Source organism: Homalodisca vitripennis, chromosome 7, assembly GCF_021130785.1.
Source record: "Homalodisca vitripennis isolate AUS2020 chromosome 7, UT_GWSS_2.1, whole genome shotgun sequence".
NCBI lineage: Eukaryota > Metazoa > Arthropoda > Insecta > Hemiptera > Cicadellidae > Homalodisca > Homalodisca vitripennis.
Genome location: NC_060213.1, coordinates 105,910,787 through 105,938,329, shown reverse-complemented (window position 1 = coordinate 105,938,329; position 27,543 = coordinate 105,910,787). Strand labels below are relative to the sequence as shown.

Sequence of the window (27,543 nt, the reverse complement as noted above, 5' to 3'; positions counted from 1 at the left end):
GGAAAATCCTCATAGTGCTAGTTATGTTTCAAGGTGACGCACCTTCAAATTTGGTAGTATTGTTCTAGAGCAATTGCTCTAAGTTTTATATATGATAATCATGCTCATAATTTTAGTATAAATTTTAAAAAAATAAATTATCAGATTTGCCAAAACACAATTTTTATTTTTTTTATTATATTTTTTTTTTTTAATTTATATCAATTTTTATAAAATTAAATAATGGGTTTGTTTCAATTTAAAATGTCTTTTTATTATTTAAAATAACAGGCCACATTTAAATACGTAGTAAATAAAAATAAAAATTTCATGACAAATTCTAATGAAAAATAAAAAAAGATACAGTCCATTTTTTGTATGGGGGGGGGTGGGGGGGGGGGGGGGTGGGGGGGGGGGGGGGTGGGGGGGGGGGGGGGTGGGGGGGGGGGGGGGTGGGGGGGGGGGGGGGTGGGGGGGGGGGGTGTGGTGGTGGCAGAAAGCAGAGATGAGGTTTGCGCTGCTATCGAGGAGGCTCTGGTGAACAACAAGTTTGGAACAGCTGGAAACACAGTTATTGTGGAAGAACGGCTGGAGGGTCATGAAGTTTCGGTAAGTCACTTAATAATTTACCTTTACAGAATATAACTATGATCATTGTTAACAGTTGAAGGGAAAATTGCTTATATGAGTTATGGAATCAGGGAATTAAATTACAAAACATTAAATTTTGTTTGATAAATGAGCCTATTTGTAAGTATTTGGTTCTTAAAATAATAATTGATAATGCAGATTTATAATCAACAAATAAAATTCCCCATAGGCCAAAAATAAATTGTTGCAAGGACTTTTCCAGCAGATTTTTAAACGGCATATTGTCATCTGTGAGGCTTGTCCTTGGGCGTCGATCATGATTTTAGATTTTCAACCTGTTTTTGTCCACTCTTAAATTCTCTTGCCCATGTAAACACACAATTCTGAGACAGTGTACTGTTCCCAAAACTGGTTAAAAAGAATAATAATCTGTTGCACAACAGACGAAGGGACTTCTTGCTCAGTCATGGCTATACTGACGGCAATGTTTGAACTGAACACTAACCAGAACAGTTCACGCCACTTCTCTTAAACCAAAAATCTAGTCCACACAGCATTATCTAGTTAGGACCTACATTCTTAGAACAATAGCAAAATTACTGTTTGTATTTTATTTACCCTTGTATATACAATTATGTTACGAGATTCCGAAGCTTAGAATAGTTGAGTTGGTTTTATTTATTATAAATAATACAATATGGACCACAATATAGTTTACAGCGTAGATGTAAATTTGAGGATTAGTTTTGATACTGATAATCATTGTTAAATTATTGATTACACTAGTGTGGCCTAATGAGATCTCAGTCGATTCTGTCCTTAGAAAAAGATTTTGTTACTAACAATATAATATAATAAATATTATATAATATATTAAATATTGTATAATATATAGTTAGTATTTTTCTACTAAAAAATTAATATGGGATAATTAATTGACCCCCTCTTAAACATTGACATTCCATTCTTCCTTTCAGGAGATCTATAGATAGTCTTTTGTAATTTCTCCGTTGGTGAGGTCTGCATAACAATAATTATTTCATTATAAGAAAAAATAATTTTGTATACACGATGTGAGATCCCATAGACTCATTTAGTACTAAATCTAATTGTATTTGATTATTGTGACTTGGTACATGGAGAATTTATCCCACAAGATCTAGTGATCATGTAGCACGTTAAAGGGATGAATGAAAAGAGCACACTACAAGGCTTTTATATTGCGCCACAGACTAATTCACTCACAATTTGATTAAAAGTCTGTTGTCCATTAACTGTATTGGATAACCAAATTTCACACATAATGAGATATCTCACATGTTTGTGTAGGTATTAGGGTTCTGTGATGGTCGCACTGTTGAAAGCAATGGTGCCAGCTCAGGATCACAAGCGAGCCCTGAACGGAGACCTGGGCCCCAACACAGGAGGGATGGGAGCCTACGCTCCCTGCCTCCTTCTGTCTCCACGGGCGTTGAAGAGTGTAGAGGAGAACATTTTTGCAGCGTGCTGTGAAGGGACTCAGTGAGGAAGGATGTCCGTTTGTTGGTAAATACGTTTATTATAAATCGCCACCTCTCTTAAGTGTTACTATTACATTATGTTATTTTCTTCTTGGTTGAATAAAATTATTTTGTGTTTCACTGCTAGTTCTAAACTTAGGTTCAATTAACTCGCATCTATACAAAAATTTTACCTTTAGATGTTCCAAAAATGCTTCTCAAATATCACGTTTAGGCACCAAGATATGAAACCAATTGCCATATATGACATGGCGATCACATGAAAACATCATGATACTGTATGTGACATGCACAGTGGTTGCATCAAACCTAATGATTCTGTATGACATGGTGGTTGCATCAAACGATATGATTCTATATTATGATGTGGTGGTTGCATTAAAACTTCATGATTCTGTATGCAACATGGTGGTCACACCAAACATCATGATTCTGTATATGATGTGGTGGTCGGATTAAATGTCATGATCCTGTAAGCGACATGGTATTTGTGGCATTATCTAATGAAGGATGTTGTCTGGTTTGATAAAAGGGATGACTTCAGTACGATAAGGTTTGTAATAGAGGCAATAATGTTATTGGTGTATTTGTGTCATTGACACTCATATGATCAATCTAGTTCCTATATTAAGTGTTTTGCGTTTCACAATCCAGTTAATCCAAGGGTGCTTCCACTAGTGTCTCAGAATTTATTTTGGTTAGTTCTATCCCTATTTCGCATTAGCTCCCCATACATTGCAACGATCTGTTGGATGATTAAAGTTGGCCGACTGATCGTCTCAGTTTGGTCTGTGCATGAATGCTCCATCAATCATGTTCAGATTACCATAGGTTAATAACCAAGCTAAAGTGAGATTATGTCTGCAGACGATCTGCTGGCCGAATTCCACACACGTCAGTTTTCGTTGTCAGAGCAGCTTTGGTATGGAGTTCCAATATTTCTCGATCAAACGAATCATCTGAATGACTTCCCTACAGACGTGACGATTGGTCGGATAATTCAAACTGTTCTAATCAAATCGTCCAACCTAAACGTTACGTGTGGAGTCTTACGTTGTGTTGTTTCACTGTCCATAACTGCAATCTAAATGATCACACGTGAATTGAACCACAGCATTTCCCTATATTTTATTTATTTTTGTAGTTCAGTTTTTGTGATGACATGATTCTACTCTTGTATTATTAATGCAAACACTTAAAATATTTAAGAACCAATACATGAAAACTCTAATTATGCTCGTATTCTGGGACCAACTGTGGAAGGTACTGATTGGTATTGTGTCTAATTATTCTACAGATAGCGAATTAACCGCACTTTGGGTAAATTCTGTAACAATTCTGTGCGTGGATTATGCGTGAATTTTTATAGTGTTTACTGAATTTTTAGTAGGGATAGATTGATTCCGATATCCAATACGGCTCTTTTCACTTGTTCATGAACCAACAGAAGTGCTTAAAATACACTTTGAAAGTCACGACTTCACAATATTACAACTAGTAATAATGTGTCAAATATGAATCTCAAATCCAATAGGTACTAACAGCTAATCGTTAGTACGCAAATTTACTCGTTGCTGACATGTGTTGTACTTTTTGAATGAAAAAAATTCAGATATATAAACATATTAATAAATTACCATTATTATAACAAATAGTAATTTTGGTTTATAATTTGTATTTGATATATTTAATTTGGTACATCATCGTTGCTGCATCTATTCGTTGTAGCTATATACATTTCTTTGATAGTTGATTTCTTAGGGTTGTTTTTATTCAAAACGATAAAACTAAGTTAACAGTATAGTTCAGATGAAAGTTTCTTTGGTTTATTTTTTGCCTGTACTGAACCGACCTTGTGTACCAGCACAAATCCCAAGTCTCGTGTACTGAAAGTTTGTGTATCGCAGACCTCTGACCTGCAGTACCTAGTCTGTCTGCCCCATAGTAGCCATGGTTGGTTATTGGTTTTTTCTCTTTATTTCTCCTAATTGGATACATTAATTTTCCAAACATCACAGGAAAAGAAAATTATTAGGTATACACAATGTTATGTTGACACATTGAAAGACACATAGATATAAAGAGGAGCAGCGTAAAATAGATAATAGTGATGAATCGTCACCGAATTACTTGCATTTTGTTAGTGAGAAATTTTGCTAGGCTAATCGCAATTTCGTGGCATTTCTTACAAATACAGCTGACACCATTGCACTCAGCTTAAGGGTAAAAATACAGTATTACAGTGTTTATATTGGATTTGAAAATGGACTAGAGAATAACTGTAAAGACATATATTTGACTGATAGTGGTAGCAGACTGAGCATAATTGTACTTATCATAAGCTACAATATATAGCGAAACGTCTATGGTGTGTAGTAAAGACAGCACATAGTGAGTTTCATAAGTTTCATGAGATCAATTTATTCAAGAACTGCTTATTTTGACGATATTCTTGTACAAGAGACTTATTTGTACCAATGTCATTTCCTCTTACATCTGCATCAAACTGTTTCATGCATCTATAACGTTTAATTTACTATTTACTATAATACTCCCTTGCTATCTTCTTTGTTATTTTCTTTCTTACCACTACAAATGTCTGAATACTACTTCTAAATCAAAAATCTATCCTAAATTTAAGGCTGGCAAGTAAATCAGAATTAAGTAATTACAGACCCATTTCATTACTACCAACTGTCTCAAAACTTTGTGAGAAAATTGTTCTCGTCAGGCTATTAGAACATTGCAGGTTGAACAACCTGTTAAGCAGCTCTCAGCATGGCTTCGTCAATGGCAAGTCAACAACTACAGCAATGATTAGCTTGATAGAATCAGTGACTGACAGCATAGAAAAAGGCAACCTGACCACAGCTATCTTCTTGGATTTGAGCAAGGCTTTCGACTGCCTGGGTCATGACCTCATACAGAAGAAACTAAAAGCACTTGGTGTAACAGAAACAGCTCTGAAATGGTTTTTGAAAGCTACCTCAAAGACAGAAGTCAAATAGTCGAACTAAAGTCTACTGAAAAAGGGTTGACTAAAGCATTCCGATCACAACCCCATCCTATACATAGAGGTGTCCCACAGGGATCCGTGCTGGGTCCAGTGCTTTTTATTCTTTTTACTAATGACCTTCCAGAATACTTACATGAATATACTAAAACTTTGATGTACGCTGACGATACAACCTTAATCCTTGACAACAATACACCTGAAAACCTTAGTGTAAATGCTTTTATTGCAGTCAACATGGCATATCAATATTGTGATGGAAATGACTTAGTGGTTAACCCCTCTAAAACTACCCAATTAGGGTTTTGGGAGAAGAACAGGACAAAATTAATTGCTCACCAGAAGTTAACTTGGTTGAACAAACCAAATTCCTCGGAATTACAATTGACTCAAGCTTATCCTGGACACCCCATATTGACCAGCTATGCAATAGACTTAACTCAAGCCTATATGCACTCAAACAGGTTAAAGAAATTGGTGATCTGACTACAGCACGTACTGCCTATTTGCTCTATTTGAGGTACATATAAGATACGGTCTAGCTGTATGGGGAGGGACATCAAATGCTAACATGACCAGAATCCTAATCCTTCAAAAAAAAGCAATAAGAATCCTTGCAAACCTTCATTTCTGGGAAAGCTGCAGAGAGGTCTTTGCAACATTAAAGATCTTGACAGTGACCGCTCTCTACATACAAGAAGTTATTTTTATATGTTGACAGAGAAAACCTAATCAAGGCTTGAAGACCTGCACTACTACAACACCCGCAACTCAAACTATGTATCCACTGCCCATTCACCACTTAGCACAGTATGAAAAAAACCATCCTACATAGGAAGAAAGCTGAGCAACTGTCTACCGATAGAAATAAGAACGAAGAAGGGGAAACAGCTAAAGACTGAACTCCATAAAACTGCTCTCACACCCAGGCCATCTACACACTTGAAGAATTTTACCAAATGACCAATCCTGGACATTAATATTCTACTCTAAATGTTTGATGTCACCAATTAGGTTTATTAATTTTTGACACTATCTCTGTACCTTGATGTATATGAATAAAGAACATTTTGACTTTGACTCTAAATGTACGCTTAGAAAGTCTGCGTATATACAGGGTGATTCATGAAGTTCTCCCCCCATTGTACTAGTAAAAATAATGAAAAAATGTTATATAAACATAGGTCCGAAAACGCTTTCGTTAGCGGAGTTAACAGCTAGCGAAAGATTTCGCCTGAATTCCTGGGTAAAGAGTAAAATTAAAGCCATACTGAACTTTTGGAAAGGTTAATTAAGTAAGAAATATCGTGGATTCTTATGTATTTTTACCTGGTAAAGCTAATAAAATAGGTTTCAGAACTGTACCTGTAGTAGTTTTTGAGGGATTCAGGGTTAAATGCAAAAAATTGGGGCACGAAACAATGTTTTTTTTTAAGTTTGATGTACAATAACTTTGTTAAATTGGTAATAAATACATAAAATCAACAAACATTAATTGTAGAGAATTTTAATTCTGAGAAAATTGATATAATCAAAGTCTAAAAGCAAAAACAGAAATAAGTACCAAAAAAACAAAATCGATTTTATTCAGTATAATACATTACTAGTTTTAAGCAAAATTAATCAGGTTGGGTACGCACCTTTTTATAATAGATGTATCGAAGATGAGGCCATCATTATCAATACATTTTGCAGCACGTTTGTGTATTGCTTTTGTTGCGTTTCTTAATTTTTCAGGACTTTCCTGTATCTGCACAGCCGAATCCATAATACGGGGCAATTAATTCATCACGAGAATTCACTTTTGTCTTGTATACAATGTCTTTCATCCATTCCCAGATGCAATAATCCAATGGAGATAGATCTGGTGATCTTGGTGGCCAAGGGTGAGGCCCTCCACGACCAATCCAGTGTCCAGGAAATTGATGATTTAAGTAAGCAGAAACGGCACGTGAAAAGTGGGGAGGTGCTCCGTCATGTTGGAAGTACAAATTTTGTCTGAGATGTAATAGGAACATTCTCTAACAGCTGCGGCAACTCTTCTTGAAGGAAATGCAAATAGAACTCAGCATTTTAGGCGTCCAGGTAATATGAAAGGTCCAATCAGCCGATTGTGCAAAAGGCCACACCAGACATTGACGCTAAAACGGTGTTGAAAGTTCTGTTCCACTACCTCATGTGGATTTTCTTCTGCCCATGAGTGTTTCATTGTGCAAGTTATTGACAACATCCCGAGTGAATTGTGCCTCATCCGTAAACAAAATACGCTTGTAGAGTTGATTATTAATATTCAAAAAGTTGCAAAACTCCAAGCGAAGCGGACCATCCCCTAGCTGTAGATGTTTGAACCTTTTGTTTATGAAACGGATAAAATTTGTTTTCGATTAATGACCTCCACACCGTTGACTGCTGTCAAACTCCTATCCGCCTAGAAATAACGTCGTGTGTACTTACACCTGGACTGCGATGAACAGCATTAATAACAATATCATCTTCAAGTTGGACCGCTCGTTCATAATTGGTTTCTAGTACTTGGTAGTGATCCTGTTTCCCGAAGAGTACGAAAAGTTTCCTGAAATTGTTTTGGTATCTGGAATCCTCCTATTAGGGTAACGTAGTTCATATTCTTCTACAGCAGCTCTAGCATTACCATTACAGTAACCCAAAATAAAAACCATATCAGCGTATTCCTCTGATGTAAATAAGTAAGGCATTTGTTCGCTTAATAAACAATCGAATTTTAACTCACAGAAAAATTGCATTTAATAACACGATTCACAGAACCCGATCTCCTGCTGTAGCTTGCAAAACACCACTAATACACAGTTCTAACGTAACAGTACACAGAATACCATTGTTTGAATCAGCTGTTATTCGTGCGTTACCAACTTAGAAATTAATAAAACAAAAAACTGCATTTCGATGATTAGTAAACAATAATGGGAAAATGTTTGCTTCATTTATTTTCGAACATTTGATGTAAATTTTTATTAAAAAAAAAATACAACGTAATAAAAACATGATATTTTTATTTACAAACAAATTTATTTAACAGTTAATCTTGTTTTCTCAATTTAATCTCATCATTAAGGAACAAACATTTTGTTTTTCTTTTATTTTAACTGAATACCGTACGGTATTTTTCTTTACAGCTAGTAATGTATTATACTGAATAAAATCGAATTTTTTTGGTACTTATTTTCCTGTTTTATTTTAGACTTTGATTATATAAATTTTCTCAGAATTAAATTCTCTACAATTAATGTTTGTTGATTTTATGTATTTATTACCAATTTAACAAAGTTATTGTACATCAAACTTAAAAAAACATTGTTTCGTGGCCCCAATTTTTTTGCATTTAACCCTGAATCCCTCAAAAACTACTACAGGTACAGTTCTGAAACCTATTTTATTAGCTTTATCAGGTAAAAATACATAAGAATCCACGATATTTCTTACTTAATTAACCTTTCCAAAAGTTCAGTATGGCTTTATTTTACTCTTTACCCAGGAATTCAGGCGAAATTCTTTCGCTAGCTGTAACTCCGCTAACGAAGCGTTTTCGGACCTATGTTTATATAACATTTTTTCATTATTTTTACTAGTGCAATGTGCTGTAGGAGTGGGGGGAGAACTTCATGAATCACCCTGTATACTGTTATAATACACAACGTAAAGAATAAAGAATAAAGAATTTTATTTTCTTAAATTTCAACAGTTAACAAAATGTACACTTTTATCTCAACATTTAATAATTCTCTTGTCAGGCTGACCATTATTTTAATTACTTAACTTAGTAGTTTTGCATTGAAAACAGCCTTAACTATTACAATATACAAGTATGTACATATTACAGTAGGTAAATATTAACACAAGAAGGAAAATTTAAGAAAATCTAGGGCCTCTAAGGCAAGCCTGTTCAGAGGTTACCTTTACAGTACTTACAAAAAAAACAATAGCACTCAGAAAAAATTATTTTTTAAGAAAATTGACAAAGATGGTCTCAAAAAAACAAACATGTTGTGCCTTAGCAAAAAATTTATCCACAGTTAACAAAATAAAACAAATGCAAACTTGCAACAAGAGAAAGTAACAACACCTGACTTCCTGTACCACCATCCACAAGGAAGCAGAACATAGACTACAGATACATAATAAAAACAAAAATATTGACTTCACAACTATATTAACAATAAATAAATATTTACATACAAATATTAACCATACATTACTGATAAACACTGATCATCTGAATAAGTAAGCTATTGTATAATATTAAACAAAAACTCAATATCTTCCAAATGAAAGAGCCATGATTTTAGTCTATTCAAAAAAATATTTTTGTTGTATGAATATTTAATATAATCAGGTATTTGGTTAAAAATCTTTGGTGCGATAAAATTATATGTTCTAGTGTAAAAAGATATTGTTGGCTTAGGTATTGTAAATTTATTTGCATTTCTTAATCTCAATTTATAGGTATTTACATTGGCTGGAATATTTCCACTTCTACAGTAAAAAAGTTTTAATACTTTGAATACATATAAATATCTCAGAGGAAAAATTTTTAGGTCTAAGAACAATGGACGAGAAGGTTCATATTTAGTTTTATTCGAGATTATTCTTACCAAATGCTTCTGCCGTAGATATATTGAGTTCAAGTAAGAAATATATGTATTGCCCCAAAATACTATTCCATACTCTATTCTGCTCTGCACCATTGAAAAATAAACTGTACGCAAAACTCTCTCACTACACATACTTTTTAAAAAATAGAAAAACCTTAGGATTTTATTTATTTTACTATTTAATTTACTTATATGTATCTTCCAATTCATTTTCACTATCAACATATACACCTAAATACTTTATTTCACTGGTTTTACCCAAAACAGAACATTTACTTTTTTTACAATGAATTTGTTGACTAATACAATCTGCACACCTATATAAAATCGGTACTGAAAAATTTACTTCTTTTTTTAAAGAAAAATTTATGTATTTTGTTTTTTCAATGCTCAGTTGCATATGATTCACAGTGAACCACCACTGTATCGCATCAAGGTCGCGACTCATTGCTACTCGTACTGAGTCCAAATCCTTGCTGGCATAGCACAAGGCAGTATCATCCGCAAAAGATGTTAAAGTACCATGAAAGCGAGCATTACAAAAATCATTTATATATATTATGAATAAAATAGCTCCAAGAACTGATCCTTGTGGTACACCATTTTTAATTACACCCATGTCACTACATACAGCATTAATTTTGACACATTGTTTTCTCTTCAGCAAGTAAACTCTGAAACCAATCATATACAACTCCCCGAATGCCACACCGATAAAGCTTTTCCAAAAGAATATTATGGTCAACTGTATCAAAGGCTTTTTTGATATCTAAAAATAGGCCACTAACATTTTTTCCGTCATTAATTCCATCATAAACATTGGTCATAAAGTTTAATAAGGCATGTTCAGTTGTTTAGTCCGGATCTAAATCCAAACTGTTTGGTACTAAAAAAATTTGTTTTACTTAAGAACTTCATAAGCTTATGCTTCATTACCTTCTCAATAACCTTAGAGAAACAAGAAAGCAATGATATCGGACGATAATTACTGCATAATAAACTGGAACCACTCTTAAAAATTGGTATGACAACAGCATTTTTTAATTTAGTTGGAAAAATGCCAGTTTGGAAGCTAAGATTAATTATATACAGAAAAACATCTAAAATATTTTCAGAAACTTCCTTTAGTGTACAAGTGCTTATTCCATCAATACCAGGCGCAGTGTTATTCTTTAGAGATTTTATAACACACAGCAACTCTTCAGCTAAAACTGGTTCAATAAAAAACGAATGAACTTCCATTCTACATGGAAAATAATTGTTATAGTGCATAGACAAGAAATTATCATTCACATTTTTGTTCAAATCTAAATTATTCACTACATTTAAGAAATTACTCATTGAATCGATTTGATATAATGTGTGAATCAGAAACTGTCAACGTTTTCTTATCCAGAATTTCACGTACAATATAATTAGTCTTTACCATACTCAAGATCTTTTTGTAATATATCTAACAAAAATACTTGTGTTCATTGACATGGATGGTTCAAGGGGTTCTGTATGCTGGTTTAATGATGACAAGAACTGGGCCGAAAGTGTTGGAATTCAATTGTCGCTTTGGTGATCCTGAGACGGAAGTTTTACTGCCACTACTGGAATCAGACCTGTATGAAATAATGCTGGTAAGTAATTCTAAAACAATTTACTCTTTACATTGATACAATTCTAAAAACTATTACCATTTAATAGTTATAATGAAAAGTATTCTAAACCATTATATTTTGCTTTTACACCAGTCGGTTTTGTGAATCCGGGTGGCAGAACGGATCGTGTATTAAATGAAAGAAACATTAAAGAAGAACTAACACAAAATCAGGATGTTCTGGTCATAATTTGTGGCACAAATGACATGTCGAAGAATGAGGCAGACAAGGCTCTTTCAGGTATTAAAACAACTTTAGACCAAGTTAGGGACAAAAGAGTAGTACTGGTCGACATCCCAAACAGGTATGATTTATTAGAATGGTCTTGTATTAATGTTGAGATAAGAAAAACAAATACTGCCCTAAAAATCATGAGCAAGGACTACTCAAACGTGATCTTTGTGGAATCCAGTAGTGCGGAACGACATTTGCATACTGCTCATGGAATGCATTTCAATCTGAATGGTAAACGGTGGCTGGCGGAGAGGATCTGCGAAGCACTGGATGTTGGTGACAGTCAACCTGCAAGTGTAGCTACAACGATCAGCTGACAACGACTGTGGCAAACCACCATCAGTCATCACAGAAGACTTCAGGCTCCTGAAAAGTGTTTCATCTCAACATTCAGTCCTTGAGAAGTAAAATTTTACCCTTAGAATTAATATTAGATAAGTTAAATTGTGATGTCATAACCTTAAATGAGCATTGGTTTGCACCAAGATGAAAGTTTATTATATGTTCCGACTGGTTACAAAATAGCCGACATTTATTGTAGATGTCCTGCCCTAACTAGAGGGGGTTCTTGTATATTTGTGAAGGATAGTATAGAATTTAAAAGTTTCAATGTAAATAGTTTTTGTATTGAAAAAGTATTTGAAATTACTGCAGCTGTGATTAATAATAGTACTGTTACTGCTAGCATCTATCGTACTCCTGACTCTGATGTATGTTTTTTTCTTTATCAACTTGAACATTTTATTAAATTTGCGAAAAATAAACATAAGGGTAAACTAATTATCTGTGGCGATTTTAATATTGATATCAATAAAAATACTCAGCAAGCCGAAAGTTTTCAAAATTTATTGAGGTCTCATGATTTGTTTTTGTCTCAATTCACATCCGACTCGAAAGAGTGCGTGTCTGGATAATGTAATCACTAACCATGGAGTGGAGAAACAGGGATTGTATTATATATCAGCCAAACTTATCAGATCATGCTGGAATTTTTGGCAAAATTTATTGACAATAGTGGTGTCAAGAATGAAAATGTTTACTTTAGTACTGTTAGAAACCTAAGGTTAGATAATGTTAATAATTTTAAGGATGAATTATTTTTAACTGATTGGAATTATTTAACAGAATTCTCAAATATAGATGATGCATTTACTTTATTTATAGAATATTTAACAGATACATTTAATTTGCATTGTCCTACTAAACTTGTAAAAAGAAAATCAACCAAATCTGGAAAAAAAATAAACTGGTTTACTCCAGAACTAAAGCAAATGAGAGATATTTTAATGGTTATATATGATAAGTTTAAGAACTGTGTAAATGTAGAAAATAAAGCTACATACAAAAAAGATTATATCCATGCTAAGAAAATATATAGATACAAAATAGACCAAGCTAAAAAAAACTGCAAATGATAATTTCATTAAAAATTCAAAAAATAAGTGTAAAGCTACATGGAGTATTATAAAAACTAATTTGGAGAGTTTGACCCTGAGTCAGCAATCTAATATAAATTCTCAAGAGTTTAATGACTATTTTGTGGGTGTGTCAGATGAGCTCAATAAGAATATTACTAAAAATAATGGTGAGGCTTTACAACTATTAAATAATTTTCTTGATAAGTGTTTTTTAAGAGAAAAATTTACATGGAGAAAAATTGTAAAACAGGACATTAAACTGTGTATATCTAAACTTAGTTCATCCAAGAGTGAAGATTTTTATGGGTTTTCTAATTTTTTGGTTAAAAAAATAATTTTTGTTATTATAGATCCTCTAGTATATTTATATAATAAGATGTTAGAACAAGGTGTTTTTCCAAATGCTCTCAAGCTGGTAAAAATAATTCCTATATATAAGAAGGGAGACAAGTTAGATCCATCTAGCTACCGCCCCATATCTTTGGTACCCATCATTGGTAAAATCTTCGAGTATTGTATTAAGGAGCAACTGTATGATTATTTCTCACTTAATTATCTTTTGTGTAATGAACAGTTTGGTTTCATGCCTGGTTTGTAACACTGTAATGGCAGTTGAATCTGTCGTTAATGACATAATCTTAAGTTTTGAAAATAAAGCTGTACAGTCTGCAACCTTAATTGATTTGTCCAAGGCTTTCGATTGTATTTCACATACTTTGATCTTGGATAAACTGACACGTTATGGTATTACAGGAATTGAACTGAATCTTTTATCATCATATCTTAGCTGTAGGAAACAGATGGTTGTTCAAGGTGATGATAAGTCTAACTTTAATGAAATTAAAAATGGAGTGCCTCAAGGCTCAGTACTTGGCCCATTTCTTTTTACTATAGCTGTCAATGACTTTTCCTGTAATGTTCCATGTAAATCTGTCCTTTATGCTGACGACACCACACTTTTACATAGTAATTATGTCATTGAAAATCTTTTATTGGAACAAGATGCAATGTTAAAAATGGCTGCTAAGTGGTTTCAAGCTAACTTTTTAGTAGTAAATGAAAATAAAACTGAAAAAATTTGTTTTACAATGAATAATATGTTTGAAAATTTTAAAACTGTTAAACTGATTGGTATTTATTTAGATAGTAAGTTAAATTGGGATTGCCATGTACAAAATGTTTGTAAAAAGTTAGCTAGAGTTGTATTTTTTACTTCGTAAGCTTAAGTTCTGTGTTAGTAATGAAATGCTCATTATATCTTACTATGCTTTTTTCACACACATTTGATATATGGTGTCAATTTATGGGGTAACAGTAGAATATCTAATAAAGCTTTTATATGGCAGAAGAAAGCTCTTAGAATAATTAAAGGAGTACCAGACAGAGAGACGTGTTTGCCAATTTTTAAAGAATTTCACATTATGACATTGCCTTGTATATATATTTTTTATTGTCTCATAAAAGTTAAAGAAAATTTAAATGAATATCAAATCAGAGGAAATACTCACGATTATAATACAAGAAACTTATATAAGCTTGACTTACCACCAATTAGACTAGAAAAAACTAAGAAAAGTCACATTTATATGGAAATAAAACTTTTTAATAAATTGCCAGAAGGAGCTTGGTTAGTTAGTACTGATAGGTTTAAGTCTGTAATTAATAGCTGGTTAAAAGAAAAAGCATTTTATTGTGTCAATGAATACTTTGCCTGTGATACTAGTGATGTGAGTTTTTAGACACGTTTCATTCTTTCGTTGTTTTTATTCTCTTGTTATTGTTATTTGTAATGTTCTTGTTGTTAATTATTTATTAATTTATTATCCTTGTTAAATCTTTTATTTTGTTAATATTTTAAACTTAAGAGTGGTTGTATAAAATAACTGTAATTATTACTAATAAGTATTTTGACGAAGTCAATTGCATATGTGTACTGTGTTTAAAGACTAATAAAGATCTTGAATCTTTAATTAACTTGCGTTTTATTTTCTTGTAGCTAAAACACTAACATGTATGATATTTTTATGCAAGCAATGGAATATTTAGTAACTTTTAATGACTCAAAACAAATAAACAAAATTATCAGTCAGTTACATTACATAGTATACTAACATAATTTGACACAGATGTTGAAAAAAGTAAAGCAACACAACATTTTCTAAAACTGTTGTAAAAAAAACATAATAAAACACATTTATTTCTGTGAACTTTTAAAATTGAAATGGTAGGTTTTATTCACTAAAAGTATTATTATTTTACATTTTATATACTGTTACAGCAACTTCACTTTTAGTAGTTTTGTGTGAGTGGTAGTTGGCAAAGCAGTGTGCCGTAGACAGACAGCGTGTTTCTTGCCGCTGTCATTCCCGCCTGGTTGTGTTTTTGCAAATATGACACTGTCTACAAGGTTCTGCTTTTTTTCTGTTGGTGGTACAAGCGATGTCTTTGAGAAAGTTTCATGGGCATTTCTCCAGGGCATTTATTCTGGGGTCTGAGCCGAGTTTCAAGGTTTCTTTCCAGTAGTTGGTGAACTACTTTAAGATTAGTTATTGCAACTAGTTCCTGCCTTGCCGAAGTACAAAAACAATTTTAAACACTAAACTTATGGTTGCAAAGGGAAACACACAGTCAACAAAAATGAAATATTTTGACAAACAGCTTATAAAGACGAGCAATGTGGTTTGGTACTTGTTTCTAAATTTACCATTAGAGTGTTATGTCAATCGAACAAAACTACCAACTTAGTGCAAAGAAACACCACCAAAGCCAATTAAAATTTATATTCAGCATTGCATGCATAACCATACAGTTTATATGTGTTGAAACGTTTAAACACGAGGGCGTGGCATTTGACCGCAAAGCGGGGTTGTACGTGTTAATATGGACCTAAGGGTTTAATTGGGTTTTACTGTGCAGTTGAGAGGCTATATAAACTAGAAGGCTAGTGGGTTAAGCATGTTAGTACCAATGCAGCAGAGGAGCGCCCAACAATGGAAAGTTTTTGTCTTATCACATCTTTTCCACTTATATCCATAATATTATCCTGTCTTATTCTTTGCTGAAAATGTAACAAACAGATGTACAACTCAAAGATGTTAGTGAAATAGTGTTGTCCTGTTGTAGGCGTGCTGTGAGGGCAGACTGGAAGAACAAAATATTGAGTGGGAGAAGAACATGTCTGTGGTTGCAGTCATCATGGCGTCCAAGGGCTACCCAGAATCATCCAGCAAAGGGGACGTAATTGAAGGTGAGATTTCACCATGGTTCAGGTGCACATGATTTTGGAAGACAATTTTCAACTTTATTCATCCACTGTGTGAAATTATTGATTTCTACTGGAATGATGAAGTAGTTGGATTCATAATTCGGAAAGGGTCTCAGTTTTTGAAGGAATTAATTGATTTTTAACACATCCAGTAAGTGTGTAAGTATTAATCCAGTTCTGGCACTTGAGAAAATGAAGGGATTTCTTAATGCTAAAAAAAAGAATACACACTATACTCATATATATTTATTAACACTATCATGAGCATGTGTAAGTAAAATAAATAGTATTGACATTAGAGAATTTTATATTCAATTAATCAATCATTCATGCTTTATTAATATTTAGTTGTACATTTTATACATGGAATAATGTCTACAATAATATTCTCAATAAACATGTAAAACAATTAAAAATCAACAAACATCAATAACCTAAAACAACCTATAATTAAATAATTTTGTTGTTTATTTTATAACAGAAGCAGCCAAAACTACTCCTCTAACTTCCTCTAATGAGTGTAAAGCCAATCTAGTTAAATATTCATTTAGATTTAAAGAAAATTATAGTTATTTTATTTTTTTATATTAATAGTAATCATTTTTAAGAATTTTATTATCTTCATATGCACTTTGTTTTGTAAACAGTTCAAGTATGACATGTTCAGAAACAATTTCACACTTGAATCAAGTATTATAAGTATGTTTTGTTGATAGTTTGAAAGCATTTATGAATTTAATTCTTTAAAAACATTTTATCATAGAATGTAAAGTCTAAAATCGGTTGTTATCTTTAATTCAAATAAATTCGTTAACTGATTCAGAAATTTTTAAACTAAGCTGAACTGGTATGGGTTTTTTTGGAATATTACGATATCTGTTAAATTTTGCTTTTTTTGGCTCCATAAACACAAATGCCATAGGCTATGGATGAATGAATATGAACATAATAAAATTGTATCAAAACTTATACATTAAAGAAACATTTTTCAAGAGCATATGGTCCAGAATTTATTTAACTGACAACTAATTTTGAATGTTTGTCCCAATCAAAGTTGCAATCAATTCGTAGCCCTAAATGTGTAAAATCTGTTTTGTGGTCAAATTTTGAAATTTCTACAAATGCATTGTTTGAGATGTGGAAATCAAAAAGATCCCTTTTGTCAAAAATGCTGGAAACCAAATTTATAATGTATTCTAGCAGAGCATAAAATCCTGAATATTTAAACACCACATTTATTTTGATACAATTAAATCTAACAATGTTATGACATGTTTTATATAAATATATATTTTTTATGTACATATCTGGAAACTCAGAAACTGTTTTTTTTTCTTTTTACAAGTAATTAGTAAGTGAGACTTCCTTATTTTAGTTCTCCTAATACTTATTGTAGTTGTAAAAATCCATTACTGGACCAGTCAATTAAGACTACTGTATGGGGATGCCTCTAGGTGTGAAAGACGTGATGGAGAGTTCTGGCACTCAGGTGTTCCACTGCGGTATGGGAATGGTAGACGGTAAATTGGTAACTGCTGGAGGCCGAGTGCTTGCTGTCGTCTCCAAGTCCGAATCTTTGTCGATGACTGCCACTCTGGCCACTGCCGCTTGCCAAAGGATACACTTCCCCGGCGCTCAGTTCCGCACTGATATAGCCCACAAGGGGATCCCAAGGTGAGCCTTTATCATGGAACGAGTGGATCACAGGAAACATAAATTTAAGTAGCCACTGTGTGTTTGACCATAAATATTTTAACAGTTAGCAGAAGTTTAAAATAAGCATTAAAAAACCTAATTACAATTTGTCTTACTATTCTCCAGGAGGAATGCAAGTATTTGAGTTCTGAAGTGGAAATCATAAGGATTGTTTGCCAAGTTTCATGACTATAAATCTTACTGAAGACCAGATCGCATTTCTACCATTACAATATTTACTACTCTACAATCAACCAAAATTCAAGTGATAATTTTTAACTTTTAGCGATTATTGAGGTAATGGAAATAATCACCTTATGTAATATTTTAATGCATTTTTCTTTCTAAATTTTGCTTTGGGAAATCTTCTTTCTACTACAGTTGTTTCCAAAATAATAAATTTGTTATATTTACTTGCACAAAGCATTACTTTATTTGAAAATCTGGTATAGTTATTATATAGATCCAACAACAATATACTGTTATAATATGTTGCCTCTTATGGTAAAGGTTTTTATAATTTAATTAGCTTTTCAATCAATCAATCAAAGAGAACTTTATTCATATACATCGAGTACAGAATATGTGTCAATATGTATGTAAAAATTTTATCTAGTTTAAAACATAGATCAAGATAAAAATGTCATGTCCAGTTTAAAAATTCCTCGATGGAGTAAAAAGTCCTGTCAGCAAGCCATGCACTGAGATTCCTCTTCAACGCTGACTCTCTTGTTATACTTTTGAGGTGTCTTGGTAGGAGATTGTAAAATTTTGCACCTGCATAAGATGGCTTCTTGGTAGTCATGGTGAGTCGATGAGGTTGTAAGACGAAGTCTGTCACATTGCGGGTTCCATATGAATGAATTTCGCCCAGTCTATTGTAATCAGTGTTAAATACATGTAGAATGGTTTGTTGAATGTAAAGAGCCACCACTGTCTGAATTCCAAGGTCTTTGAAAGCACTTCTGCACGAGTCAAGATGATTTAGACCTGCCAATATTCTTACCGCTTTCTTTTGAAGTTTTAGAACTTTAGTCATATTTCCTATACTTGACCCTCCCCATATTATCAAACCATACCTCACAACAGACTCAAATAGGGCAAAATAAGCGACCCTGGCCGTTGACAGATCTGCAACAGACCTTATTCTTTTTACAACATACAGGGCAGTACTCAGTTTCCTGCACACCATGTCCACATGAGGGGTCCAGGACAGATGTTGGTCAATGATCACTCCCAGGTATTTGGTCTCGTCCTCTACTTCCACCATTGGCAACCCCTCGGTTAAGTTTGCAGCTCTTGTAAACAGGATTTGTTTAGTTTTGCTGTCATTTAGTGCAAGATCGTTCTCTTGACAATATTGTTTTGCCATATTGAAAGCAATGAAGGCCTGACAATCTAAATCATTAGGGCCTTTTTCAGCAAGTATAAGAGCTGTGTCATCAGCGTACATTGTGGTGTGGGCTTGCTCCTTTAGGTAATCTGGGAGGTCATTTGTTACCAATACATACAATACTGGACCCAGTACTGAGCCTTGAGGGACCCCTCTTGTTATATTGAGGGGTTTTGACCTAGCATGGTAAACTGTGTTATTAACTGTATATTTCAGCTCTACTAGTTGAGTCCTGTTCTTCAAATAACTATTGAACCAGTTTATTTCATTACCTTGGATTCCTAAAGTCATTAGCTTAGTAAGAAGTAAATTATGTCCCAGTGTGTCGAAAGCTTTACTTAGATCCAAGAAAATAGCAGATACTATTTTTTCCAGTTTCAATTTGGTCAATTACATTCTCAAAGAAGTCAGTGATAGCTGTGGTTGTAGATTTAGAGGATAAAAATCCGTGCTGGTGTTTACTGAGCAAATTATTGTCCATGAGGTGGGTTATTAATCTTGTTAAAACGATTTTTTCAAATATCTTGGAGATGGTTGATACAAGAGATATTGGTCTAAAGTGGCCAGCTTCTGTGCTTTGTGGTTGTTTCTTAATAGGGATTATTTTGGCAATCTTGAGGTCAGCTGGAAAAATACCCTGAGCTAAGGACTTGTTCATAATATCAGTCAGAGGCAGTGTAATTTCATCAACACAGTGCTTAAGTAAGATAGATGAGACATCATCTATGCCTGCTGATGGCTTTGATTTCATTGCCATGATGGTTTTCTTAACTTCTGCCTGTGTAGTGCTATGAATAACAAATTCAGGTGCATTGGTGGTGCATTGAGGCTTCCTTGAGATATCTGAAGTTTGACCTGCTTCTTTTAGTGTTATCTCAGCTATAGTTGTAAAATAAGTATTTAGGTGCTCAGCTATTTCGAATGGATTGTTTAATTTGTTGCCATTGACTGTCAATTCAAGTGGAGTGTCCTGTTTCTTCTTATGGCGTTCATTATTAATTGTGTCCCAGACTGCTTTTGACCTGTTTTCTGAGTTGCTTATGCGGTCTACTATTGCTTGCCTTTTTAGATATTTCAGTCTCATATCATAGGCTTTTTTCTTTTCTGCTGTTTGGGTTTTAGCAGCTACGCAACCTGTGGTTTCTTCTCTATTTAAGGCTTCTAAAAACTCGGTCTTCAGTCTTTGAGCTTCTGGATCATTAAAGTGACAAGCTCTTGCATTACGCTTTGCTTTGGTTTTTTTATAAGGACATGTTAGGTTCATTGCAGAGTTAAGTATTTGGCTAAAATTTTTAAAAGCAGTGTCCACAGCTGGTGCATTAAGCACTAATCCCCAGTTAAGTCCCTTTAAGTAGTCACTCAGGCTGTCAAGGTTATTTTTATTAAGATGTCTTCTAATTGAATAAGTTGTGGGAACAGGTGATTTCTTCAGATTCGTTGAACACAGCTGTGCGTTGTGATCCGAAAGCCCTGTGGTCAAGACATCTACTGTGACTTCTGGTAAAGGGATGTTGGAGCAGACACAGTCAATTGATGTTGATGTAGTGCTGGTTACTCTGGTAGGTGGCAGTGATAATCTCCTAACACCATATTGTGCAAGAGCGTCATTAAGTTTCAAACAGGGACTGTCTTGAACTAGGTTGTCCACGTTTATGTCGCCAATTATAATGCTTTGTTGAAAGGGGATTGTGTTCAAGATCTCTGTTAAGTGATCGATTGCCTCATCCAAGTTCCCAGATGGTGGTCTATAAACACCCAACACATAGATGCTCTTTTGACCTTCTTTGATTTTGATAAGTTGGGTCTCACATATCATCTCTAGTGCTGGAATTGTATCAATCCTGTCCACTTTATTTCCCAGATTTAAGTGTTTATATATGGCTACACCTCCTTTTTGATGATGCATCCTAGAGAAACTTCCTACCAGTTCATAGTTAGGAATTTTGGTATTTTCAAGAGCATCATGTTTTAGTCCGTGCTCCGTTAGCACAACAATACTAGGGAGGAATTCGTCTAACAAGTGGTTTAGTCTGTTCACTTTATTTGACATGGAGTTGATGTTCTGATGTAATATAGTCAGTTTACTTGTGTCATTAAATTTCTCCCCTGTGTTTCTGTGCACAGAGACTATTTTGTTTTTAGTTTTACTTTTATCTTTTGGCAGAGGTCTAAAAAACTTTGATTTGCACCATTACCATGTATAATGTTAATGGGCTCTTGTAGCTCATTTTCTGTTGCGTAGGATAGAGAGTTGTGGTTTCAGTTTTTTTGGTAAAGGGAGTTTGGCTGACTCTCCCTATGTCTTGGTCGGGAATTTGTCCATTTTGTAATAAAAATGTTGTAGTTCAGTTTTTTGCTAAAGGGAGTTTGGCTGACTCTCCCTATGTCTTGGTTGGGTATTTGTCCATCTTGAGTTAAAATATCAAGGTTCAGTTTTTTGTTAAAGGGAGTTTGGCTGACGCTCCCTATGTCTTGGTCGGGTATTTGTCCATTTTGTAATAAAATGTTGTAGTTCAGTTTTTTGCTAAAGGGAGTTTGGCTGACTCTCCCTATGTCTTGGTTAGGTATTTGTCCATCTTGAGGTAAAATATCGTGGTTCAGTTTTTTGTTAAAGGGAGTTTGGCTGACTCTCCCTATAACATTTCCATAATAACTGTTGGAAAAAGAAGCCTTACTTAAGTTTTTTAAGTAGTCTTTTATGTTATTATTAAAGAAGTCGATGAAAGTTTCATCTTTGTCCAATTTGTAGGCTGTGCAAGGGGGCTGGAGCTGAGATGTACCGAAGGAGTTGAATGCACTTTTTAGTGTTGGTTCAATAAAATATTTCTCTGCCTTGGGTGTGCAATGCTGGTCCAATTCCTGTAGTGTTTGCTTATTACGTTTGTGGTATGCAGAGTTTAAAAAGATTCTTGATTTCTGCCTTTTTTGTCCTTCTCTATGGGGTTTAAGATTTTGTTCTGCATTTATGGTTTTTGGATGGTAGGTTTTTATTTTACGGAGTTCCATTACTTCTTCAGCCCGAGTTTCCTCAATTTCGTATATGTCCGCGGTTATTGCTTTGTGGTTATCTTCTAAGAAGTTTCCCCCCTGTTTCTTGTCCCTGAGCACTGGGTAGGATCCATCAAAGTAGCGGTGTATCATGGGCTCAACTATAATAATCTTCTCGGAGACAGAGGTCTGAGAGTTAATTCGGTCTTCAATTTCCTTCAATAACACACTGTTGATGTCCTCATTGTCAGCTAAAAGTGGAGATAAGGTTTTAGGTTGGTTATCAGGTTTTTGTAGAGTTTCATCAAACTTCTCACCAGGTATTTCTTTTAAAAGTCCTTGGCTTGTACATGAAACATCTTCATCTGGAGGAAAGCAACATGAGTGGTAGGTGGAAGGTACACCATTAAGTATGTTAATGTGGTTTTTCATTATTGCTAGCTTCATTCTTGTTTGGCTTGGTGTGTAAGGATAGAGTGAGCTCAAGAAATTGAATTCTTGCCTCCAGTTCAGTATTACAAGTTTCCAGGTTATCTTTTACAAGCTGAAATTGGTTGATATTAGACTCCTTTTCTTCCCTTAACGATTTTTACTGTATCTCTCAGGGTGTCTATTTCTTTCTTTAATTTTTCAGTAATGTCTGTTTGCATTTTTATCATTATTTCATTGGTTTTATAACTTGCTTTCATTGCTTTTAAATTTGAAATATAAAATATTAAAAAATGTCATAGTAAGTTTATTTTGAACACAAATATTTGTAATGTTTATTAGAACTGAATAGAATTTATTATAAAACATTTGATATAGTAAAAGCTTTAAAAGTTTATGAAGTAATAAAATATTTTTTCTTAAAACCTCATATATTGCATTTACAGAGTGCCATTTTTAACATTGAACAAAGAGGGCATACAAGTTTGTGGATTAACATTTCCTATTTAGCATGTTTAGAAAAAATGTACTATAAGGTCATCTCAAGACACAAAGCACAGGTGTTAAGTATTTATTGCATTAAATAACTTGTTTTTATTGCCTAATATGAAAAGGCTACTTTTATTGAATAATAATTATGTATATATTTTTTGTGCAACTTATACTCTATATTTGCCTTTATTTACTAAATTGTATATACTACATTAATTCTATATCTCTTTCTGCGGCCTAGTGCCTACAATACCATTCCTTACTGGATTAAAATATTCACGTACAGTGACAGACCAATGAACCATTGTTTCCCGAATCAGCTGTTTACTGTAAACTCACCAACCAATCACAACGGTTGACTTATCAATTGCCTACCTTGCAAGCGTAGGCACGCTTGCTCGTTATACTCTCGATCCCGCCTGGGGCACTTATGTACTCTCTAGCCACTGCTTACCATACTTACTCTCTCCCCCATGTGTTACTCTCTCATTTAAATATTAGTTTATTCTATTTGTTGTACATTTACATTAACATTAAAGTCAGTGCTCTGGATTGGCAATCTCTACCAGAACGTCTCTGCTCCCGGACACCCGCGTCTACCGTGCTCTACAGGACTGGCCACAGTGTTATGAACTATTCGTTTGCGGTCGTATTGTGCGTGAGTGAATCCGTGAAGGACATCTTCCGTCTTCACGCCTGCCTACAAGACAGCAGCCTATTTCCAACACTTACTGATCACAACCTGGCCCTCAACAACAGCAGACTACGGTTAGGTACCTCTCATGAAAATAAAGGTAACTGTTTATTTTATACACTTTATTTGAATATGCACTGTTCATAAACTCATTATGTGTAACCTAGTGAACTCTTGTTAAAATCAGTGTGTTCGGCGTCTTCACTGCCTAGTGTGAAGTGGTCCTTCTTAGTCGAGCCTCTAAAATATTATTTCACGGTTCTATAACCAAAATTCATTCTTTTCAACAGGAAAAGACATTGATATAAAGTACAGTTCTTATACTGGTACAACTCTTTACAGAGATTTGAAAATTGACACATACATATTCTGTCAAAATGGCAGAACAATATTGTATAAGTAACGATATTGTTTTTAGTAAAAATAAAACTAAACAGATATATTTAGTAAGAAACAGAAATGTCTCCATCCCGGACCTTTAGAATGTAAACATGCTGAAACATCAAGGGGTATGATGATGGGACGGTTATGCTGACTATCTATGTAAAAAACTAATCTCTGCAATATGTTCCATAAAGAGAATCTCAGCAGCCAGTTCACCATTAGCTAAAAAATTAGTACATAATTATGTGTACCAGAGCTATCCACAGTCTGGAAAAGTTGTTTGGGAGGAATTTTCAATTGCCATCCTGCAGTGATTCTTTGGATAATGGTCACTTTTGGCCAAGAGAAAGTTTCAGAAACACATTCAGGAATTTTTCCTGTTATATCCAAATATATCTTAGGAACTGTTCTTTTTTGTGTTGCTAAAGACTTAACAAGACATAGAGATTTGCATGGATACAACACAAGACCTGTTGAAAACTTCCATCTTCCTGCACACAGAACAGCGACGTATGAAAGAAACCATATATGCTGAAATGAAGATGTACAATGCACTGCCTAAAGACTTAAAGTGCAATAGCCCACAGAATCTAAAGAAGGAGCTCCGGACTTGGCTTCAGAATATTTTTTTTTTTAATTTGAATAGTAAAAACACCCGTTGAATGCGTTTTCGGGTATTTTCATACAATTTATTGCATTTTTTACATTATAAGTACTAGTAGGTATGAAATAATTGAACAATATTATTTTGATAAAACAGTATATTTTTTATTAAAACATACGTGGGCAAACCATTATGTGGGAGGTAAAGAAGTAAGATTTTGCAAAACAGTAGAAAGATAAAACTATCAGTACGCAAGAACGACAAAACTAGAGCACCACACAAGGCTCCTGTAATGGCGGCGGAAATATTCGCTGTAGGCGTTTGAAGAAGTATGGCAAAGACAGATGAGAACAAAGGAACCGCTGTTATTTATCGATACTCCCCAGATGTTCAGTTTGCATATTGCCAGATGACAGCAGACAACAAAAGTGACTTGTCCTGCCATCTAGCGGATAATTTGACAACTATTTGGGCCTTTAGATTCGTAACACGTAGTTTGCGATATATATCGCTATGGGCGTTAAACTGAATTCTATGCTTGCGGATTAAATCGCTTATGGCGTGCAAAGGGTTAAATTTAATTCATTTACATTTATTCTAATATTGACAAATATTAATAAAGAATTTCTGTTCAGCACTAGTATGATTAAGTGATAATCTGTCAAGGTGGATTCTGAAGCGAGGAAAGTTGACGTATAAGGCAAGTGGGGTGGATATCGCGGCCGGGGATGCTCTGGTGTCAACGATCAAGCCAGCAGTGGCTGCCACGTCACGTGCCGGCGTGATGGGACAGCTGGGAGGCTTTGCAGCAGCATTTGACTTGAAAGAGGCTGGATATGAGGACCCTATATTGGTCTCGGGCACTGATGGAGTGGGAACAAAGCTGAAGGTAGTTAATTCAGTACATTACACAATGCCACTATAAATTAAGTGTTTCCATGTTAATTTATGAGGTTAATTTTCCTGTTTCCACCTTAGACTGTTATATGTGTGCAATATTTTGTCGGTCCACACCTACAGTTACCAGATTTTCAGAAATATATGCTGATGCTTGAAGAGAACTTTTTTGTTATGTTCCTAGTAGTGATACAAATGAATTAAACACAGTAAAATAAGAAAGTCCTGTATTTGCATTAGTCCTTATTTAATATTCATTCAGATGGCGCAAATTATGATTTCATAGGTATGAAAGATTGTGTTATTACCTGTTTAAAAATCACAGCCATTCAACTATTCCATTACTTACCACAATTTTAGAAACTGACATTCATGCATTTTTTATTTCTTATATAAGAGTGCATGACTGACAAGGTTGATATAGTCATGTATCTTTTTTTTGCTGTGTCAGATGTAATTAATCTTCTTTTTCTTGATTTTTGTAGGCCTTTGTAACACACGTATTGACAAAGCTATATTTGAGGTTCTAAGCTCGATTTCAAAACTAAAAAATGCAAAGTCAAGTGGATGGGATGGTGTTGCATCGGAAGTTCTTAAGAAATTTGCAAATCTCATAGCATTCCCTTTGGCACATGTAAAACAACCAATCCTTTTTTAAGGATATTTTTTTTCAGAAAATTTTTAAGTTATCTGTTGTTTGCCCAAAAGTAAAAAAATTGAGATTTTCAACTACATGCCAATTAAGACTTAACAATACTTTGACTCTAATGCACTTGACTGCATCTCAGTTTAGTTTCAGAAAGGGACATTAAACTTTTTTCCATAATTTAGCGAGTTTTAGCGTAAATGGTATCAGCTCATAAGAGACTGCCCCTCTTCTTGGTGTTATTTTGGATGATAAATTTAACTCATCGAAATATATTGATACCCTATGCATAATCAATGCATGAAAAGCTTTTTCAATTACTTTAGCTTTTTGCGTATTATTGCTTGTAGTTGGTAAAGAAACTATTCTTCAAATTTACTATGCTTATGTTTACAGTAGGTTAAAATATGCTATTGGATTCTGGGGGTTGTCTAGTGAAATTTTAAGAGTATATATACTCCAAAAGAGGATTGTTTGTATTATGTCGGGATCTGGTCATCACGTTTCACTGTAAACCTTTTTCTCAGCAACTGAATCTTCTCACTCTTCCTGGTATCTACATATTTGAAGTTTTAACTTTGTGCACAAAGGTAACATTGTCTACCTGATCCATAGATTGACACTTGTTGAAAATGGCATACACTATTTAGCTCTGCGACTCAATAACGTGCTGCCTCGGCACTTGAAAAATCTATCCAGCTCAAAACATTTTCTAACAAATTTTAATCTATTTTGCTAGAGAGATGTCCATATTCTGTACAATAATTCCTATCAGATTGTACCAATATGTAAATTATGTTGTGACCTTATTTTATTGTTATTATTTTAGTATGTTAGTTATTTTAAAGCAAATGTCAAACTTTTTATTGCCAGTAATAATTTTATATTATGTAGCGAAAGTCATTCTGTAGGGTAAAATTGTGGCTCTCATACCACAATAATACATACAATTTTGCATTTGTATAACCAGTGATTTACCAGTTGTTTCCACTTCCAACACAAGTGTCAGTTTTCAGTAATAGCGGTC

At 34.0% G+C, this 27,543-nt stretch overlaps 1 protein-coding gene across 1 annotated transcript in view; it reads left to right on the top strand.

Moving 5' to 3' along the window:
• Positions 1-459: 459 nt before the first annotated feature.
• The window catches only part of LOC124366829 (trifunctional purine biosynthetic protein adenosine-3-like), a gene marked incomplete at its 5' end in the record, with an annotated part of 53,421 nt that continues 26,337 nt past the window's right edge, over positions 460-27,543 (top strand). The window contains 8 exon segments of the mRNA XM_046823430.1: positions 460-588; positions 1,900-1,929; positions 1,931-2,065; positions 2,067-2,115; positions 11,226-11,356; positions 16,153-16,276; positions 17,749-17,968; positions 25,640-25,862. Coding sequence (XP_046679386.1) covers positions 460-588; positions 1,900-1,929; positions 1,931-2,065; positions 2,067-2,115; positions 11,226-11,356; positions 16,153-16,276; positions 17,749-17,968; positions 25,640-25,862 — 1,041 coding nt within the window.